General features: G+C 34.3%; 1 protein-coding gene across 13 annotated transcripts in view; it reads left to right on the forward strand.

Moving 5' to 3' along the window:
- LOC106154407 (uncharacterized) overlaps positions 1-20,121 on the forward strand; it is a 55,602-nt gene that overhangs the window by 1,409 nt on the left and 34,072 nt on the right. For 5 of the 13 annotated variants that reach the window (XR_015331832.1, XM_087000134.1, XM_087000131.1 and 2 more), the window contains exons 2-8: positions 5,345-5,743; positions 6,898-7,030; positions 12,626-12,892; positions 13,589-13,690; positions 18,314-18,442; positions 19,029-19,151; positions 19,706-19,813. Coding sequence is in view for 12 of the 13 variants with exons in the window: in XM_087000134.1 (XP_086856260.1) it covers positions 5,345-5,743; positions 6,898-7,030; positions 12,626-12,892; positions 13,589-13,690; positions 18,314-18,442; positions 19,029-19,151; positions 19,706-19,813 (1,261 nt within the window). In the remaining variant the exon portion in view is untranslated. Of the gene's footprint in view, positions 1-97; positions 536-1,703; positions 1,936-3,790; positions 4,016-4,199; positions 4,283-5,344; positions 5,744-6,897; positions 7,031-12,625; positions 12,893-13,588; positions 13,691-18,313; positions 18,443-19,028; positions 19,152-19,705; positions 19,814-20,121 lie in introns of those variants that run through there. The other 8 variants (XM_013528768.2, XM_087000136.1, XM_087000135.1 and 5 more) reach the window with 8 other exon arrangements.

Below are 20,121 nucleotides of genomic sequence, written 5' to 3' on the forward strand. Positions count from 1 at the left end.
ATTGTAATATTACACGTGTCTTAGTAATCATGTGAAAGCATTTTCAACTGTAGTCTGTTCCAGGTGTATGGTAGACAAAGCTGCTACTACTGAATTGATCAATGTGTCTTTGATGCCCCAATGTTTATGCTGGTTTAAACACAGGTATTCAAGTATTTAGGACAAATCAATAGGACGCTGGGTAGTTCATGTAGCTGCCATTGTGCTTAACAGGGAGAACAGAAAACAATTATGTTAATCCATTTGTGATCCACCCCTTTGCAGAAAGTGGAGTTAACTTGACAATGCAGTAAAGGATAGATTGGAGACTACTATAAAAACATGTATGCCATATACGAGTACTCGCATATATTCAAGTTATAAATCACCTGGTCAACATATAATGAACAAATACAACCTAGATATTTTAGTATCTAGAGCTGTTTTGGCAGTTTTGATAGTTTTGATCTAAACCGAATTAAGATAAGGATTTCAGACGGGACTGTTAGAGAGGTGTGTTTCACCTAAAAATTTGAAGAGATTAGCAAAATGGCAGGTAGGGTACTACATCTGTTTGCTTGATTTCAAGGACCTAAAGGAATGTGGGAGAAGAGTTTCAGATATATTTGATTTTCATCAAGTTTTGCTCCCAAGGGGGTTCTTTTCATACTTCTTTTAGTAAATTTCATTTACCTTGTTGAGGACATTTATTGTATTGTTGTATACATTTATTTTTTGCAACACAATGGCATTTAAACACAGCAATTAAGTTTTTGAGGGAAACTGCTTTTGGGGGTGGTAAATGGTTATCTCTGTTGAATCGATCAGATCAGATATACCTCTGCTTACATATGAAGTACTATTAGTCCAACAGTAAATTACAGGCTAAGTTGTGAATCAAACAAAACACCACTTGGATCAATTACCTTCTGGCACCAAGTCCAATGTACTCAGTCAAGGGTAGCTTTAGAAGTCAGGTGTCACTGGGTGGGGGACCACAAGGCCTAAACACAGATTAAGGAGAAGTAAAAGGAATGAAATTTGAGCATAACGGTATTTACTTGTTCTCAAAATTCCTCCTATTATATTCAATTCATCCCATACACAAGGCATTGAATCAAGCTGTTGATTTTAACCCTGCTTGATACCTTCTACCATGCCCACAACAATAACAGTACGCTGTTATTTTTTCATAGGCATGAATTTAGAAGCTTTAATTTATATATTTGTTTTATTAGAATCACAATATGGGTAATGTTTGTAATAGGAATGTGTATATTAATGCCTGTTACTTGCTTTCTTCATTGTAAAGTCCTTGGTTGAGAGTTGACCAAGTGGAATTGTTTTTACAGATTTGTAACTTTTGGTGTGCCCTCATATTGAAGAGAGTTTAACACAGAAGTATACAAGTTATGCAGTTTAAACAATGGTTTATGTGATAACTAAGCATTTTTTGGTAATTTTTTATGACAATAAGGCTTAACAAACTTGATAGAGATGTAACTAAGCTGCATTTAAAATTAATTGGAAGATGAAATTATATGATGGTCATTGATTTTAAGAAACATCAAGTGCGCTTCAAGACTTGGAAGAAATATTGTTTTTCCAGTACAATTTTGGAGGGGGCCCACTTCATACTCACCTTGATATAAATTCTCAAAGTGACTGATCATTTTATTTGCTCTTGTCGAGGCAGAGATGGATTTGTATCACCTAGTGTTTATCAGTAAAGGGTGTCATCTTTTGATAGTGCAGTTTGGAGAGTACTTAGAAGTGCTCTTCAGCTACACAGTTAAAGGGAGGCTATACTTCCCATTTTTGTGTTATCACTGTGATACGCATAATCAAAGTTTACTTGAGTTACTGGCAGCCATGATTTGTTTATCCTTGTAAATAGTAGCCGAGTTAAATTGACCACACAATTGGTGTAGATGCCTAAGTAGTTCTGGAAGGCAGGTTATTATTTGCTAACATATTTTGTGCATGTATAAACTGGCTATTTGTTTTCTTAACTTTATTTGTGCTGGAACCCATCATTTGATGGGTCCTAGATTTGTGGTACCATCTTGCTTTGTAATTTTTTTTCAAGATCCTTTTTAAAATACTTTATTATTCTATGATGCACAGTGCAAGAAAGTATTATAATAACTTTCTGCCAAGTTATTTAATCCCGAAGCTTTAGAACATTTTTGTTGTTATTTTAGTTTTGAATCAAAATGAGACAGCAAGGCACTACTGATGATAGCTAATAAATAATTTAAGTCTCAGATATCAGACTTATGAAAGCAACTGACCAACAACTTAAGAAATCTTTGTGATAGCAATTGTACTTGCAAATACCTGAGCTTTACAGAGGCTGTAAAACACAATCTGATAGCTTATCATATTTCTATAGATTAAGTAATCGATTATCCAGTCACAGATATGGCAGTTTAATGTAACTGCATTGAACACATTTGCTTTTGTGTTCTGCTGACAACTTTGTAGAGCACTATTGTAAAGATTTGTACCTGGATTGAAAGCTTTTTAGTTAGAGGTAAATGTCAACAAATAGGAGGTAAATCTTTACATCCTGCTCCAGAAAAGAATTTGTGAACCAGGACATTGGTATTGATACTAAAACTATTATCGAATGTTCTGAAAAAAATAACCTGTTATCTTGTTTAGCTGACAAGACAGAAGCATAAGACAGAAGGAAATACACACAGAAAAATAATAAATATCAAAGTCACACTATGAGAAAAAGATGCTTGCATTAGCATATAATGAAAAATAAGAAGTCCGTGTGTGTCTTGGTGTCTTTATTGACCCCACCTTCAATAATTGCCAACCTCGCTCAAGTATCCATCTTAGTATTTTACCAATTTATTGCGCCGATTGGCTGTCAAAGTGTTACTGCTGGGGCAACACATGGTGACTCCCGCTCTCGCCACCAACACCAACCAATTATTGAATGGAGCAAATAATTTCTTCCTCTCCTTTCATATACTAGTAGCAACTATAAATCCATTTTTGTATGCATAACCAAGTCACGGTCAAATCTTGGAGACAACTGTAGGGCTATTAGTTTCACCTGTGTTTAATCTTCCAATTTTTAGTCTGAAAATAACCAATTTTTTAATGTTATTATAAAGGTACATAAATTGTCTGCTCCTATCAGAATGTTCTTATTCAACATAAGCCATATGCCTCAATATAGTTGTTCACACAGAGTTGCAATACATTTTAGAATCTGTTTACTTCATTCTAACTTCATGAGAGCAAACAGTATTTCCCTGCTCAGATTTGTTAAGCAAATAGTTTGTTGTTTGTTAACCCCTAAGTTCTTTTACAGATTTTGCAAAGTACATCCCCATTTTCTTAAAGCAAACTGACATGTTAAATGTTACCTGACAGTAAAGCTGATTTAGGCCTTGGTGTCATGTTTTATTTTAAGTGCCTTCAACAGACACTTTCTGTGATAAGCTGTTTTGAAATGTGTTCACAGGTAGTAACATTTGAAGATTAGTAACTTAAAGGCAGTTGAAGAAGGAGCTGAAAAGATGGTTTCTCTAGTTTGAATAATGCAAAATTATCTGAATTAGGTTGTTTAGTTTTTATTATAACCTGTTATTCTTGTGGAGAGCAAATAAGTAAGTTCTGTATTCCTTTTCTCAGTTCCATTCAAGTAGGCGTAAGGTTGGTTCTTTAAATGAATTTTTCACTGCTCAGGTATAGTTAAATAACAGCCTAATGATGGTATTATAAAAGCATATATAGGATTTGAAGAATTTTAAAAATTAGATGTGTCCTTTTTTGACAATTGATGAAAAGTTGCCAAGTTAGGTAGTCTTTGGACTATGTAACTACCTATGGGTGATATATTGGATTACTGTAGTCCCTTAAACAAGTGGGAGCAGCTTGTTAGCCCATTTATTTCACCATCTAAAGGTCGGCCTTGGTAATGTGTCATGGAAACCGGACTCATAGCGTCTTTCTGGTAGCAAGGACATTAAAATGGAGGATCAAGAGTTTTTTGTTGAGTGGTTTCATTGGGGTGAGAGAATGTATAAATACAACTTTTTTGATAAATTAGAAAAACAGGAGCAGTTGGTGGTAAACTGAAGTTCATATGTTGTATAGTTATTATTTATCCACATATATGTGCTTGCCAAAATGCCTGCAGAGAAGAACTTCTCTAAGTGTAATTACCAAAACACGTCTTTTATTTTCACTGATAGAATATGACACTAGCAGTGATGCTGAGACAGGGACAGAAACTGATGTAGATATACAAGAATTTGAAACAAACCAAAGAAATCAGGTAAGATAAAAATTATGGTGAGTTGAGAATGTAGCAGTAAGATAAGTATCAGAATAATGGAAGTTTTTTTATTATTATTATTAATTAATTTTATATATATATGAAAGAAAAAAGAAGAATGTATAAGGTACATTTCTAATGAATAATATAAAGCTTTTGCCTTGAAAATATAATGTGATCTGTAGCAAATTCACTGCTATTGATCAGATGAATCTTGTTAATTCAGTCATGTGTATGAATATTGATCAAGTAAGCTTAATACACTGGGATAAAAAGAGGGATCATTATGTTGTTACCTGATTTATTCACATTGGTTTTCAATGAAACTATATGATATTACCAACTATATTTGCTTTGAGTATTAAAACTACTGCTGGCAAAGTGAAGGTGTTGGTTTGAGTAAATATTTGCTGCTGTAGGTCTGCAACAAAGGGTCGTTATGCCTGAGTTTTGGGAAAGTATTAATCCGTTGTTTTTACAAGTGTCAATGTTAAAACAGTTATATTGCTTTAATTTGCAGAAAATGCCACAGTATGAACACATAGTTGCACTCTGGTATTCTGGGTTGCATTTAGTGATTTATATGTGGTCATGACACTGAGATATCTTTTACCAAGAAATGCTTTACCACCAGCAGCATACAGGGAAATTGTAATATTTAGTTACTCCTGTGATATTCTTAAAGTACACACACACACACACACACACACACACACACACACACACACACACACACACACATTAAGGATATATCTAGATAAATTGTTTTGATGTATGTTTGCGATGATTAGATGTAAATCAATTTCAAAGGATGGTTCTCTTTCTGAAAAAAAATACTGACCTTTTTACTCTCTAATTTTACCGAACCTGAAAAAATAGTATAATAGAATTTGATTCAGAGCAGATCTTATTCTGGTCAAAAGGGTGGTTCTTTTAAACCCACCCACCCCCCTCCAACACACCTCCCTAATGAAGGACCAGAATGTTATTTAAAACACATCACTTATAATTGATACCACAGAATAGAGTTGAGACTAATACTCTCCTCATTCCTCCTTCTAGTTTGATGCCATGGATGCTTGTGATGCAGATGGTGAATGGAGTGAGGGATCTGAAGAAGAGGCAGCAGCCCTCTCTGAGCCAGATTCTGAACACAGTGAACCTGTAAAATCACCAAAGAAGAATGTATCGAAAAAGAATAAAAAACAGCAACAAGACAGCCAAGAGAAAAAGCAACAAGAACAAAGACAATCAAAACAGAATCTTGGCAAAAGTAAAGAACTGTCATATTTTGGGAGAAACTCACCCCTTAGAACAAGAACACAGTCTTTGCAGTCTTTGCAGAGTACCAAACTGCAACCAGTACTGAGCTCTGAGAACAAAAACAAATCCCTGTACAGATCAGTAGATGACATATTGGATAGAATTGACACTGAACTTCTGGCTTTGACAGCAGTACAGGTAAATGTTTCTTTTTGCATGTGCCTTAACATTTCAGAATAAAACATACAATTGGTCCTCAATTTTATTATTAGTCACGTTTGTACATGTATGTAAGTACTAGTAAATTTTGATTTGTTTTTTTCTAATTCAGAATACTAACGTTTATATATTATATTATATTATATTATATTATATTATATTATATTATATTATATTATATTATATTATACAGGGTGACCCCCCCCCCAAAAAAAAAAAAAAAAAATTTATTAAATCCTACAAAGGGCCATCAAATTTCAGGACTTCAACTTTAATATGTATTTGATCATTCCCCAGAGTTTCAGTTATTTTGGTTGCTTTGCATAAAAGTTATGTTTTTTTAAATATGCTCCAAATGGCCTCCAAGGCATTGGATGCACACTTGCATATGTCACGAAAAAATTGTCAATTTCTAGAACATATTCCTCTTTTGGGATTTTCCTGATTTTTGGTATGATTGCTAACCACACTTTACTAATCACTTGATGGTTGTTCACACTTTTTGCTGATCAGCCACTCCTGAAATTGCTCTCTCAGTCAGGCTAGGGAGTAATAGTAATTTGATGTGTAAGGATGGACCTGTCTTGCTGGAACCACTGTCCATCTTGATCAATGCCTCTGAATTGTCCCAGTGATGTCCAAAACTTCCTCAGCACTGCCACAAAGCGATTTTGGGAGAGACTGATCAGCAGGAATGGATGTTGAGTGGGCATGGCATTTACCGTACTTGAACCCCCCTCCAGATTTTTTCTGTAGGGGTTCCTCAAGGATAAAGTATACCAGAATCACCCTCAAATGATGGGTGAACTGTGGGGAGCAATCAACCAGAAATAAGGGAAATCCCAAAGGAGAATTGTGTTTGAGAAATTGACAAAATTTACGCGCTGTATGCAAGTGTGCAACCAATGCCTCAGAAGCCATCTGGAGGATATTTCGAAAAGAACATAACTTTAATGCATAGCGAACAAGAAAACTGAAACTTTGGGGAATGATCATACACATGTTGAAGTTTAAGTCCAGCAACTTTCTTGAAATTTGATATTATATTATATTATATTATATTATATTATATTATATTATATTATATTATATTATATTATATTATATTATAAAGACTCAATTGTGTTTCACAGACCAGTTTTCCATCATCAACACCCCTATCCAATGAAAGGAAGCGTTTAAGCAAGTCTGAGAAAGATCTGCTGAAATGTCAAGGTGTTGAGTTTGACACAGCAGATGAAGTAGATGTTCACCCTAAGCTCCAAGGTGGGTATTATTTCAAGGAAAGGGACAAAAAATGAAAAGTTGTTGAAAATTTTGATTTTCTCATTTTCAGATACCTTACTGACACATAATCATTTTTAGCTGATAACTTATGTAGACATTTGAGACATTTTTCAAGAAAAAATTTTTTTTTCAATTCCTCATACTGTTTTAATAGTTCTTAATTTTTAAATCTATATAACAACAAATATATTATTAACTAGACTGTTTTAGTTCAGATCCACCACCACCATTCACACTAAAATTCGCAAGTCCAATAATAATCATTTAGCTGTACACTGATTGATTGCATTCAGTGAGAGTCCATGCAGAGTTGGATCGGTCTACATAGAACAATGAATGAATGAATGAATGAATGAATGAATGAATTTTGCCATAGTTCATCAATGGACCGTTGGCCTTCTTTCATAAGCATGTCTATAATCTTGCTCCTCACCATCCTGCCATATAATGATTATGTTAGTCATCCATATCATCAGTTTCTCCTTCAATAGATGCTAACACCAATCTCTCACCTCTCCTCTTCCAATGTCCATACTTTCTGATCTTTTGCTCTTGGACTTCCTGCAGCATGCTATGGTCTTCTACTATTTCAACTTGTTGTCTTACCCACCCATTTGTTCTTTTCTCTGTCCATTTCAATCTCAACACTCTTCTCCACAACCACATCTCAAAGGCATTGAACATTTTCTCTTCTTGTTTTTTGAGGGTCCACGTAGAACAATAGTTTAATTGAAAATGAGCCTTAAGATTTGATCTTATTCTGGAACAAATCATCAAATCTTCTGCAGTCTGAATGTGTAAAGCACACTATGATTGTAGCATCTAATTTTTGCTACCACTCATCAGAGCTAAGTGTTTCCATATAGAATAACAGATAAATCAGAAGCTGGAGGCCAGATTACACAGTCATGTACCACTAACATATAGCTCTTTTTTTATTCAGTTGTGGATATAATCTGTGGTATTCTTCTGTAAATTAATAATTTTGTAACTTGATTCTATATAATTTCAAGGATTTAGGATATATATCACAGAAAACCCTTGGTTGTTTTGACAGCTCATTGAAACCAGTTTAGTTTGAAATCTTTATCATACAATACAGATTTTGTTTATTTGGTTATGGTATATTTGATATGACTTAACCTCTACATTTGCTCCTTGTATTTGTAAGAGAAAATAGTGTTCCCTTGTTTTTTTTTTCATCAGTGATTACTGTATTTGATGCCAGTCATCTCACTTATTGGTATTTCATGTTGCAGTGAAATGTGTAAATGAAAATTTCTGTTATTTAAAACATTCCTATATCAACTGGATGGGCCTAGGGGGTTTAAGACCAACAGTTCAGTTTGACCCAGTGTAAATGTGCACTTGTCCTCTAAAATGATGATGCTTTTTACATTTTCATTTTTTTTTTTTTTTTTTTTTTTGTAATGGGTTAATATACACTAAATATTGGACCTTAAAGTTAAATCTAGCTTTTAGTTAAATTTTCATATATAGGCACTTACACTGTAAGTGTCTATATATATATTCTGATTGGTCTATCTGTCTGCGAAATAGCTGTCACTGTTTAACGCCTGGCTTTCATCCCATAACTGCCAAACCATATTTCTGTTTTACCTTAAAATTCCTGAGTGGCCTTTTTTGTTAAAGAAGCAGGTAGCTTTTGAAAATCAGCATGATTGGTTTACATTTACGGTAATTATTGTACCACCAGCGTTAGCGCTGGTGGTACACATGGTTTTAGTCCCGTCCGGATCGTTCCGCCGGCTCCTGCGGCTCCGCCGGACAGCTACCGTTACCGCTTCTCCTCCTAGACGGTAAGGGCCCCCGTACCCATCTCTTGGATTTAGGTCACCTATAATCTCAACTCGTTCCACGTAAAATTTGGGCTTTGTCGGTATTGGGGTCTAGGTGTGGCACTCATTGCAATGCACCCTTGTCTAAAAATGGCAAAATTAAATGCTAATTATCTACCCTATGGATGGAATTATGGGAAAAATTTCTACAGACGGCTTTCCAAAAGTCATATGTGTAGATTTCAAATATGCCCTTGGATTTGACCTTTGACCTTTATTTCAAGGTCAAACGGGCCAAAATTTTCAAAAAAATTAATTTTTTTACGAAAAAAAAATTATTTGCCCTGTTATTCAGACACCACACAGACTTAACCAATAATATAATTGGAAGTTGTTACCCTTCAGGTCATCTTTCATCTCCGTGAATTTGGGGTCAATCATTGCATTTTCACAGGAGTAGCGGCCATAAGATACCGAAACTAAGAACTGTCTCTAATTCGGGAACCGTTAACGCTAGAGACCCATTCTTTTTTGCATTTTGTAGAGCATGTAAAGCCCAACACTGGGGGTGGTCTCCGTTTTTTTGTATTCCATACGGTTTTTCGAGTTATGCTGTATCAAAAAGTACATATTGGTGGTGAAAGCAAAATGTGCAGTACGGTAATGGATAATAAATTTTGAACTCCAGAAAAAAAATATATAAGGCTTGGCAAAGCAGACAACTTGTGGTCAAAAATGACATTATTTCATCAAATTTGAACTTCTGGAACTTCAGAGCACCTCCCATTTCAAGAATTTTGACCAAAATGACCTTTTCTTTATTTTAATTAATTTTTTTCTGTAGGAAATTTATGGCACATTATGGTAACTCCAAAATTATAACATTTAGTCCCTTATATCTCCAAAACTGGCAGAGATAGGTCCATAGTTACTATTGAACTTGAATAGGAAGTCATATACTGGCAATCTAAATGTGACCTTAAAATTGACCTTTGACCTACTTTTCACCATGAATTGAACTCTGCAAATTTTGCTTCCCTTTTATCTTCAAAACTGGCAGAGATAGGTCCATATTTTCTATTGAACTTGAATAGGAAGTCATATACTGGCAATCTAAATGTGACCTTAAAATTGACCTTTGGCCTACTTTTCACCATGAACTGAACTCTGCAAATTTTGCTTCCCTTTTATCTTCAAAACTGGCAGAGATAGGTCCATATTTTCTATTGAACTTGAATAGGAAGTCATAAACTGGCAATCTAAATGTGACCTTAAAATTGACCTTTGGCCTACTTTTCACCATGAACTGAACTTTGCAAATTTTGCTTCCCTTTTATCTCCAAAGTTACACTGTATCAAAAAGTACATTGGTGGTGAAAGCAAAATGTGCAGTACGGTAATAGATAATAAATTTTGAACTCCAGAAAAATAAAACATAAGGCTTGGCAAAGCAGACAACTCGTGGTCAAAAATGACATTATATCATCAAATTTGAACATCTCGAACTTCAGAACACCTCCCATTTCAAGAATTTTGACCAAAATGACCTTTTCTTTATTTTAATTAATTTTTTCTGTATGAAATTTATGGCACATTATGGTAACTCCAAAATTATAACATTTAGTCCCTTATATCTCCAAAACTGGCAGAGATAGGTCCATAGTTACTATTGAAGTTGAATAGGAAGTCATATACTGGCAATCTAAATGTGACCTTAAAATTGACCTTTGGCCTATTTTTCACCATGAACTGAACTCTGCAAATTTTGCTTCCCTTTTATCTTCAAAACTGGCAGAGATAGGTCCATATTTTCTATTGAACTTGAATAGGAAGTCATAAACTGGCAATCTAAATGTGACCTTAAAATTGACCTTTGGCCTACTTTTCACCATGAACTGAACTTTGCAAATTTTGCTTCCCTTTTATCTCCAAAGTTACACTGTATCAAAAAGTACATTGGTGGTGAAAGCAAAATGTGCAATACGGTAATAGATAATAAATTTTGAACTCCAGAAAAATAAAACATAAGGCTTGGCAAAGCAGACAACTCGTGGTCAAAAATGACATTATATCATCAAATTTGAACATCTCGAACTTCAGAACACCTCCCATTTCAAGAATTTTGACCAAAATGACCTTTTCTTTATTTTAATTAATTTTTTCTGTATGAAATTTATGGCACATTATGGTAACTCCAAAATTATAACATTTAGTCCCTTATATCTCCAAAACTGGCAGAGATAGGTCCATAGTTACTATTGAAGTTGAATAGGAAGTCATATACTGGCAATCTAAATGTGACCTTAAAATTGACCTTTGACCTACTTTTCACCATGAACTGAACTTTGCAACTTTTGCTTCCCTTTTATCTCCAAAACTGGCAGAGATAGGTCCATAGTTACTATTAAACTTGAATAGGAAGTCATATACTGGCAATTTACTGTGACCTTGAAATTGACCTTTGACCTACCTTACGATGAATTCACTTTGATTGTACCATTTTAAGTTATATATATTTTTTGCATATTTTGAAAATTCTTGTTGATTGCATTTTTACAGCTTGTCAAGCATAAGACTGGTGGCTGTGTCCCTTACTTTGTGTATGTGGGGGTCTATACGCATGCACTTGCTCTAGCTGGTGGTACAATATTCGGAGGCGGTATCGCCTCTCTGATCCTCTAGTTCTGTTTTTTTTTTTTTTTTTTTTTTTTTTTTTTTTTTTGCACAATTTTGGTGACATTTGCCCCCTGACTGCCAGACTGTATTTTTGTTTTACTTTAAATTAACTGATAGGCTTTGTTTGGTAAAGAGGCAGGTTGCTTTCGAAAATGATTGGTTTACATTCACAGTATTTTCCCTTTTTTTTTTTTCATTGTCTTTTATATCTCATGGAACTGAATCACCTGTAGTGCATAAATGTTAGAGGGTAAGAGTGATTATGCCATTTTCAAGCATTATGTAACAGTGCATCAAAATTGGCCAAAACATCTATTTGGTGCACTTTTTTCTGCGTAATGTCTGAATTTTTGTCAGCTCTGCTACCTTGTTTCCTTTATAGTGTCTGTATATTTGTAAGCTTTGGTGTCTATTTTTTTTTTTTTTTTTAAGAAGCATCTTGGCTAGATGAATTAACTTCTTTTCTATCAATCTATTTGTTCAATAATATTAAATCAAAGGTGTGTGGTTACTATTCCAATTTGGGTCACAGTAACACACTATGGCCAGCAAATATATTTGGCAGTGTAACTGATTTATCACACATCACCTAAGGCAATAAAATCTCAAAATTGCGACACCTGCTTTTATGAAGTGCAACTTGTGCACTCATGTAAGTAATAAACTTTGCAGGTTATATTAATACTGCAATCTTTCCCTCCTCTTAGAAGAACTAGGAAGATAGGAAACATTTCAAGTGTATGTTAGTTAAATGCATCTTTAGGACTTTCAGCATATTACGGGGTTTCAAATTCTAGATCTTGTCGAATTTTAATGGTAGGCCTCCGGTGGAAAGGTTCACTCAACTTTGGAAGACTTGCTAATTTGTATGAAAAGAAAGATAAGAAATTAGAAATGAAACTTTTAGGGAATCAATATTTTTTCCTTTGTTTATGATTTTAGTACTGGCTTTTTTTTTGGGGGGGGGGGGGGGGGGTAATATTTGCAATGAGAACAATCACATATAGTGATGCAGTATATATTCCTAAGACTTAGTTCAATACTTAGTTCAATACCTGTTTCACACTTTACCTAATGGCAACAATATATGTAATTCCAGATCAGCAGTCTTTTCGCACCCTATCAGACAAGGATGGTGCTGACACGGGTTTAGGCAGCGGGAGCATGATGGACAGCATGATATCTCTTTCTACTGAAATAGATCTCCACCAACCACAACAGCAACAAGAACAAGGAGACAGGTTACAAGACTTACAGCAGCAACTGGAAATTGTATCCGAGGAAGAGAAACAGTTACAGGATGGGGCAGATGAGGATCAAGAATTAGACACAACAATGAAAGAAGAGGAACAATCTGAAAGTGATGGTAAATAAACATCTCAATGTAGAATGTACACATGTAATAGGGGTGTTTTATTTGCCATACACCCAACTGGTTGTGTCATTCATATTTCATTAAGATAAAGTACCTGTGTGTGATTACTACTAATTTCATATTGGAAAAATAAAAATTTCATAAAATGTTTAATTTCAATAATGCTGCTGTATTTATGAATTGAAGTATGCCTTGCTATTGCCATTGCTGCTTAGGTTATCATTATATACATATTGTACTTAATCTTCACAATAGTGGTGTATTTGGCTACAATTAACCCTCTCTTAGTTTCACATGATAACTTTGTGTAATTATTTTGTCAAAGTTGGTGAATTTCACTGATAAAGATATCTTAGATGTTTGCAGTCTGCTCCCCTTTTTTAAAATCATTAATACAGGTTGTGTGTTGCCTGACTATTAATTTCGTTAATGCTGTGATTTATATAGATATAAGTACACAGTAGAGCATGCCTTATTTATCCCTGGGGTATGGAAGTCTTTGCTGCATTTAATGTCACACACAATACACCTGTGAAAGCAGCTATCCATTATGGTAATAAACAGATTTTTTTGTGTAAAATGAACATGACTGATTATATCAGGTACATGTGGCATTGATATTCATTATCTTTATAGTTCTGTTATAGTATAAGCTGCACCTATTATATGAGCTGACTTGTTTTTCAGATGAAGAAGATCAGGAATTTCCAAAGGCAGATAGTGATCTTGATTCAGATACTGCACAGCAGATAGAGGAGAAATTTCAAGCAATAATGAAAAAGAAGAGAGGTAAGTCAAACACCAGTGAAGTGCAATAAGACAAGAGTTGTGGCATACATTTGTAATCATTTTGATAAATTGTAGCTAATTACTTAGAAATAAAAGAAGTTATTTGTTGAAAATTGAAGTTGTGCTAATTATGATTTGCTTTTTGTGTTGTTAATAACTTACTTATTGCCCAGTGTCAAATGATTGAATATGGTGCACATGTATATTGTTTTTTTTTTTTTGTGATTGTTTGCATGAAGCATGTTAATTTATCCTGTTGTTTTTTCTTTGCTTCTTGAGTTTGTATGTTCTTTTTTTTCACAATTGCTGTAGTTTTGCTCCTAGTATATCACTTTAACCAGCTTAATTACTTATTACACCCTGTTTGAGAATGCTAGATCACCAAAATACTCAGGATAGGGGTTCTGCATAAATAAGCAATGATACTTATATCTGGATATAATTTATATATGTATATCCAAAATGATTGAAGTTTGGTCACATGTTACATGGAAAATATTTGTACCTCCAGCACAGCACTGGCGGTACACATGGTTTTAGTCCCACCCCCTCTCGTCTTCCGTATCCGCCAGCTCCTACACCATGTCACCAATACCGCTCATCCTCCTAAACTACAAGAGCCTTCGTACCCATCTCTTGGATTTAGGTCACATATAATCTCAACTCATTCCACATAAATTTTGGGCTTTGTTGGTGCTTGGGTCTAGGTGTGGCGCTTGTGGCAATGTATCCTTGTCCAAAATTTGCAAAATTAAATGCTAAATATCTCCCAAACCAAAGGAATTATGGGAAAAAATTTCTATAGATGGCTGACAGAAAATCATATGTGGAGATTTCGAATACGCCCTTGGATTTGAAATTTGTCGTCAATTTCAAGGTCAAATGGGCCAAAATTTTCTAAAAATGGCAATTTTTTGCGAGAAAAAATTATTTGTGCCGATTTTCAGAAACTACAGAGACCTAACCTATAATGTTATAGACAGGTGTTACCCTTAAGGTCATCTTTCATCTTCATGAGTTTAGGGTAAACTGTACATTTTCACGGAAGAAGCAGCCATTAGATGCAGAAACTGAAAGCTCTCTCTAATTCTGGAAGCATAAATGCTAGAGACCTATTGTTTTGTGCATTTTGTAGAGCTTGTCAAGTGCAACACTGAAAGTGGTGTCCATTTTCTTGTTTCCATGTGGTTTACCAGTTGCGCTATATCAAAAAGTACTATGTGGTGGTGAAAATAAAATGTGAAATATGGTAATTTGCCATGAATTTTAAATGTCAGAAAAATATAGCATAAGGCATAGCAAGGGATGGACAACTTCCAGTCAAAACTGACAGAATTTCATGAAATTCAAACATGTGGAATTTCTGAGCACCTTCCGCCTCATGAATTTTGGCCAGAATGATCTTTTGGTTATTTCAATTAATTGCTTCTGTACAAAATTCATGGCACGTTACTGTACCTCCAAAATTAGCAAAGATACACCCATAGTTACTATCAAACTTGAATAGGAAGTCATATACATTTAACTGTGACCTTGAAATTGACCTTTGACCTACTTTTCATCATGAACTGAACTTTGCAAGGTTTCTGTCCCTTACATCTCCAAAACTAACAGAGATATGCCCATAGTTGCTATTAAACTTGAATAAGAGGTCATAAACTGGCAATCTAACTGGGATCTTGAAATTGACCTAAGACCTACTTTTTGCCATGAACCTTGCTTCACAAATTTGTATTTAAACTTTTACTTTTCTCCATGATTTTGTATTTAAATTGTTATTTTCAACAAAAATATTGAGAATTCTTGTTTACTGCATTTTTTAGAGCTTGTCAAGCACAACACTGGAGGTGGTGTCCCTTTTTTTGTTTTGTTTTGTTTTCCATATGAATGCGCTTACTCCAGCTGGTGGTACAATACCCAGAGGCGCTATCGTCTCTTTGATCATCTGGGTTTAACTTACTCTTATCTAATGTGCCTCTTCGTATACAGACACACAAGTGTCTGAACACATTATCACCTGTGTCTCCCACATCATTTCAGTAGGAGGTAGAACCATGCATATTAATTTTTACGACACTAAATGAGATGCAGTGTTACAATTTTGCTTCAGAATCATTGAGGTTACTCATTGTTCTTAGTTGCTGGTCTAGTTCAATAGTAGACATAGCACAATTATTCCTTATATTTTATTGAAATTTCTAAAAATTTCAATGACTTTGACCTTGTGGATACTGTAGCGTCCAAATGGTAACTCTGTTTCAGCTGAAACCTGTGGGTGTTACTTGAAGGCCTTCCTCCAACTCTTTAGCTTAATTAAACATTTTTGCCTTTATAAGGGAAATTTTACATCACTTTCCGGGTCCAGAAACATATCCCTGATGATAAGCAGACTATTTTGATAATAAAATGTTCCTGAAGTTCATGTTTGAATGCTCAGCATGCTCATTGCCTTACCCATCCCCACCACTCTGAGCTCATTCCTACTCATACACTGAGACAGCTTATGTCATTCCTACTCATACACTGAGACAGCTTATGTAGATGTACCTCTTTTACAGCTATTGAGTTGTACTCTTTTCAACTCTACTTTTGAACCCCAATATCTAAGCTGTTTCTTTTTGCATGTCTCTAGATTTCTGATTGTGTTGTTATAAGAATGGGTTATTTATAATAACTTTTAGCTAATATACATTTTAAAAAAGATATTTATTATGGAATTTATCCTTGTATTTTATGTATATTATCTAAACATCTGACTAGACTGGCTTGATCCCATATTTTGTTAGTCTCACATAAGCAAAAACCTTAAAATTCATACCATTGCACAACATTATATATGTGTATTGAAAAATGAAATTAACATGCCAAGTAGTGCCCCACTTTTGTGCTATGATAATAAGCGGGTTTCGTAGTAACTGTAACTCATAGTTTGAATGTTGAATAGTATTGCCTATTGAATCAAAAGAATTTCAAGAAGCTTGTTCAAACAATGTTTGCAAACATGTATTCTCACTTGGCAGTGAGGCATAAAATTTGAGTGACTGAATACTTAAGTTGTCATTGAGGTCTTAATTTACACGATTAGATAAATGAAATAGTCTGCATGGTTGCCTTAGATTAATACTTGTGCACTATTATTAGTTTAACACATGGTACATTCTTGCCTGGCATGTTCCGTTTGTGCTTGTACCACAAAATTTTACATTATTTAGCATTGGATAGGCTTTGAATAGGTTACGATTTCAAATTTGAATTTGCTGAACAAGTGCTGTGGAAGCTTCCAATAGCTGAAGACATTTTGTTGTAAGTGCATTTGGTGTTATTATGATAAAGATCACGTAAATTTCACTTGATTATTTTCGCATCAATTTTGCAAAACAAAAAAGAAATTGGATGAAACATTCTCAGAATAACACATAATTTTGCCAAAACATTATCAAAAGGGGTTTGATATTTAAACACATCAATAGCAACAGGATGAAATGGCAATGTATCAAATGAGTTGTATTGAATATTATTATCAAAGCCACTGACAGATTATTGGTGACTAAATTTGTTGTGAAATGTTTCTCGGTTAATGCCATACAGTGCTGAAGCAGTGGCAACCAGAGTGTGTATACCACCACTGCATATTTTATAGCGTATGTGCTGATGAAACTGAAAAACAATATCAAAGTAATGAACAGTCATTTCAGGTGTCATCTGTCGCATGAGAGACTTGAGGTTTCACACTGCCAGAGTTTCAGGTGACAACATGATATACAGTATAGTCATCAGGTGGCTAAAAGTGTACTATGTATGATTAGCATTTACAGGCTAACATATATGTCTTCTGAATTTGTTCAATGCAGAATTGTAGAGTTGAGTTAGGCTGTGTTTCTGCACAGATGGAGGCTGTTTACAAGGTTTATACACACATAAGTAATCTTACCTTGGTTGTTACCCTGGTAGGAACAAAATTGGTAGGTAAAGAAGCAATTATGGGTATGTGATAATTGTCAGTTGGTCATCCAGTTGAAGTGCATACATGTAGGCACATTCACACACTCGCACATTTACTTATAATCTTTTATTAGACTTTAAATGTCAGTTTCTTAAAAGATAGTGAAAATTAACAAATTCCTGTAATACACAATCCTGGACATGGGAAGGATATTGACAATCCTATGTTGATTATGAGTATAAGGGAACTGCAAACTTCAGCCTATAGATGATTTAACTCAGTAACATACATAGTATCACTTGTGTGACACACTATGCATACACACACTCTCTCTCTCTCTCTCTCTCTCTCTCTCTCTCTCTATATATATATATATATATATATATATATATATTGTAGGTATTTTGGTATTACTAATTTTTAGTTAGTGCTCATTTCTCATAATAACTGGGTTCCAGCTACCCCCTTTTTATAAAAGTATACTTTAACCTTCTTTGGCTAGAAGCACATAAGTACATGCAAGTATGGCATATCAGTTTATGCCACCTCAACTCACTCATCTGTTTGAGATAATTCTTTTTGCACATTCTCTTGATGTATTTTAATGTGCTTCTTCAAAAATATAAACCAGTTATAGTTGTCATGTATTCACTGAAAATTATACCTGCCCAATTATGTAGGCGGCTACCTTCGAGGATTGAAATTCACAGGATCTCTTAGTGATGTAGAATCAGTGAAAACAGAGGACTTTGAAGAAGAATTCCAGGAATCTATGATACATGTAGTACCCCTAAAAACTAATTTTGCAGGTAATTGAATAACATTTTTAGTAAATCTAGGGAGTACTTAAAAAATTTATGTTCACTTATTTGTTGAGAAAGGTATTAAATACACCTGTAGATATGTCCTCTTACACCATGTTTTTTTTTCCTTTTTAACCTTGAATGCTCTTTATGTTGTGATATTTATCCTGTCTTGTCATGTGGCTTTTATTTGTATGAGTGAAATACATTATCCTATAGCTATTTATTCAGTTCATTGTCATCTTTATATTTAAAGATATGGAACTTGCAATATCATATTTGTGAATTTATTAAGAGAAACAAACAGAATGCAAAAGAATATTTTATCTTATAATTTTATGAATTTTACTTCCTCATTTACCTGGAACCAACAAGCCCTGTTTATTGAACCAACTGTAAGCTTTGAAAACTGCTTTCAATGAACCTGAATGTCAAGTAGAATGAATATGACTTTGCCAAGATAGAAAGTACTTCATATAGCAGTGTCATATCTGTATATATTCTAACAAAGGTAAAATGAAGTAGGACTGAAAGTACTTGTGAAAAATTGTTTTCAGTAATGTTTTATACTAGCTGCTGCCATGTTTTGCAGCCCGTCCAGTGGGTAAACTTCATGTTTATAATACTGGTGGTAGAAAGAAGAGCACTGATACTGACTCAATAAAGACAGAAGACTTTGAGAGAGCTTTTAAGAAGACAGTTGTCAAACCAGCAGGTGTGAAATCTGTAATTGGTCCTTTCTTTGACCTGCTTCTGCATTTATTAAAAAAAATTCAAATTATGCTTTAGATTTGTAACAGTTGTAAGTTTTCCAAAATATATGTTAAAAATATTGCAAACTCTTTTAAATAGGTCTTTCCCCATCTGCTCTTAAATTAGGCAAAAATGCACTGTACTTTTTCTTTACTTAAATGCTGTAATTTGTACAATAGATGCAATGTATGCACCACCAATTGACCATTTATTTATTTATAAGTATGGACATGGAAATAAATTGTAGACCATGGTAGAGGATTTATTTCCATGATATGAATAAGTAGTTCTGCCATGGTGAGCATTTCTGCATATAATGGTGATTACTGCCTTCATATTTATTTTAACTATAGCATAATAATATTAATTTTGATTTGCGTAGGACATATCCTTATATGACCTTATGAATCTACTTACGTCTTATTGTGTGACTGTGATGACATCAGTGCTCAATTATCTGTGTGGGTTTTTCCTTTAGACTCTAACATAGTGTTGTGTGCATTTGTTCTATACTAGATGCTCTACCACCTAAATCTGTCCCAAAGAAGAAGGGGCAGGCAAGTGACACAGAATCAGTGCGGACAGAAGATTTTGAACTACAATTCACAAAAGCATTAGTGAAAGGTAGTTATGTTTTTCTTGGTACGAGTATAGTTCTGTGATTGTGTCAAGGCAAGTGTATGAAAATTGTTCATATTTTTTTTTACACAATTGCATTTTTCAACACTGCTCGCAGTGTTTTATTATAGATCTCAGATTTACTTAATATGTTTGAGAAATTAAGTATACTAAATAGTTTTTTTTTTTCAATTTCTGGTCATTTTGCATTGAAAACACCACAAATGCTAAAATTAGCTGCTAAAACAATGATCCCTAGTTACCACAATGTGGTGTCTTTCTAAAGACAATTGTACTGAGCACTTTTAATAAAA

This window comes from Lingula anatina, chromosome 1 (genome assembly GCF_051362555.1).
Source record: "Lingula anatina isolate TDL-2025a chromosome 1, LinAna3.0, whole genome shotgun sequence".
In the NCBI taxonomy this organism is placed as follows: domain Eukaryota; kingdom Metazoa; phylum Brachiopoda; class Lingulata; order Lingulida; family Lingulidae; genus Lingula; species Lingula anatina.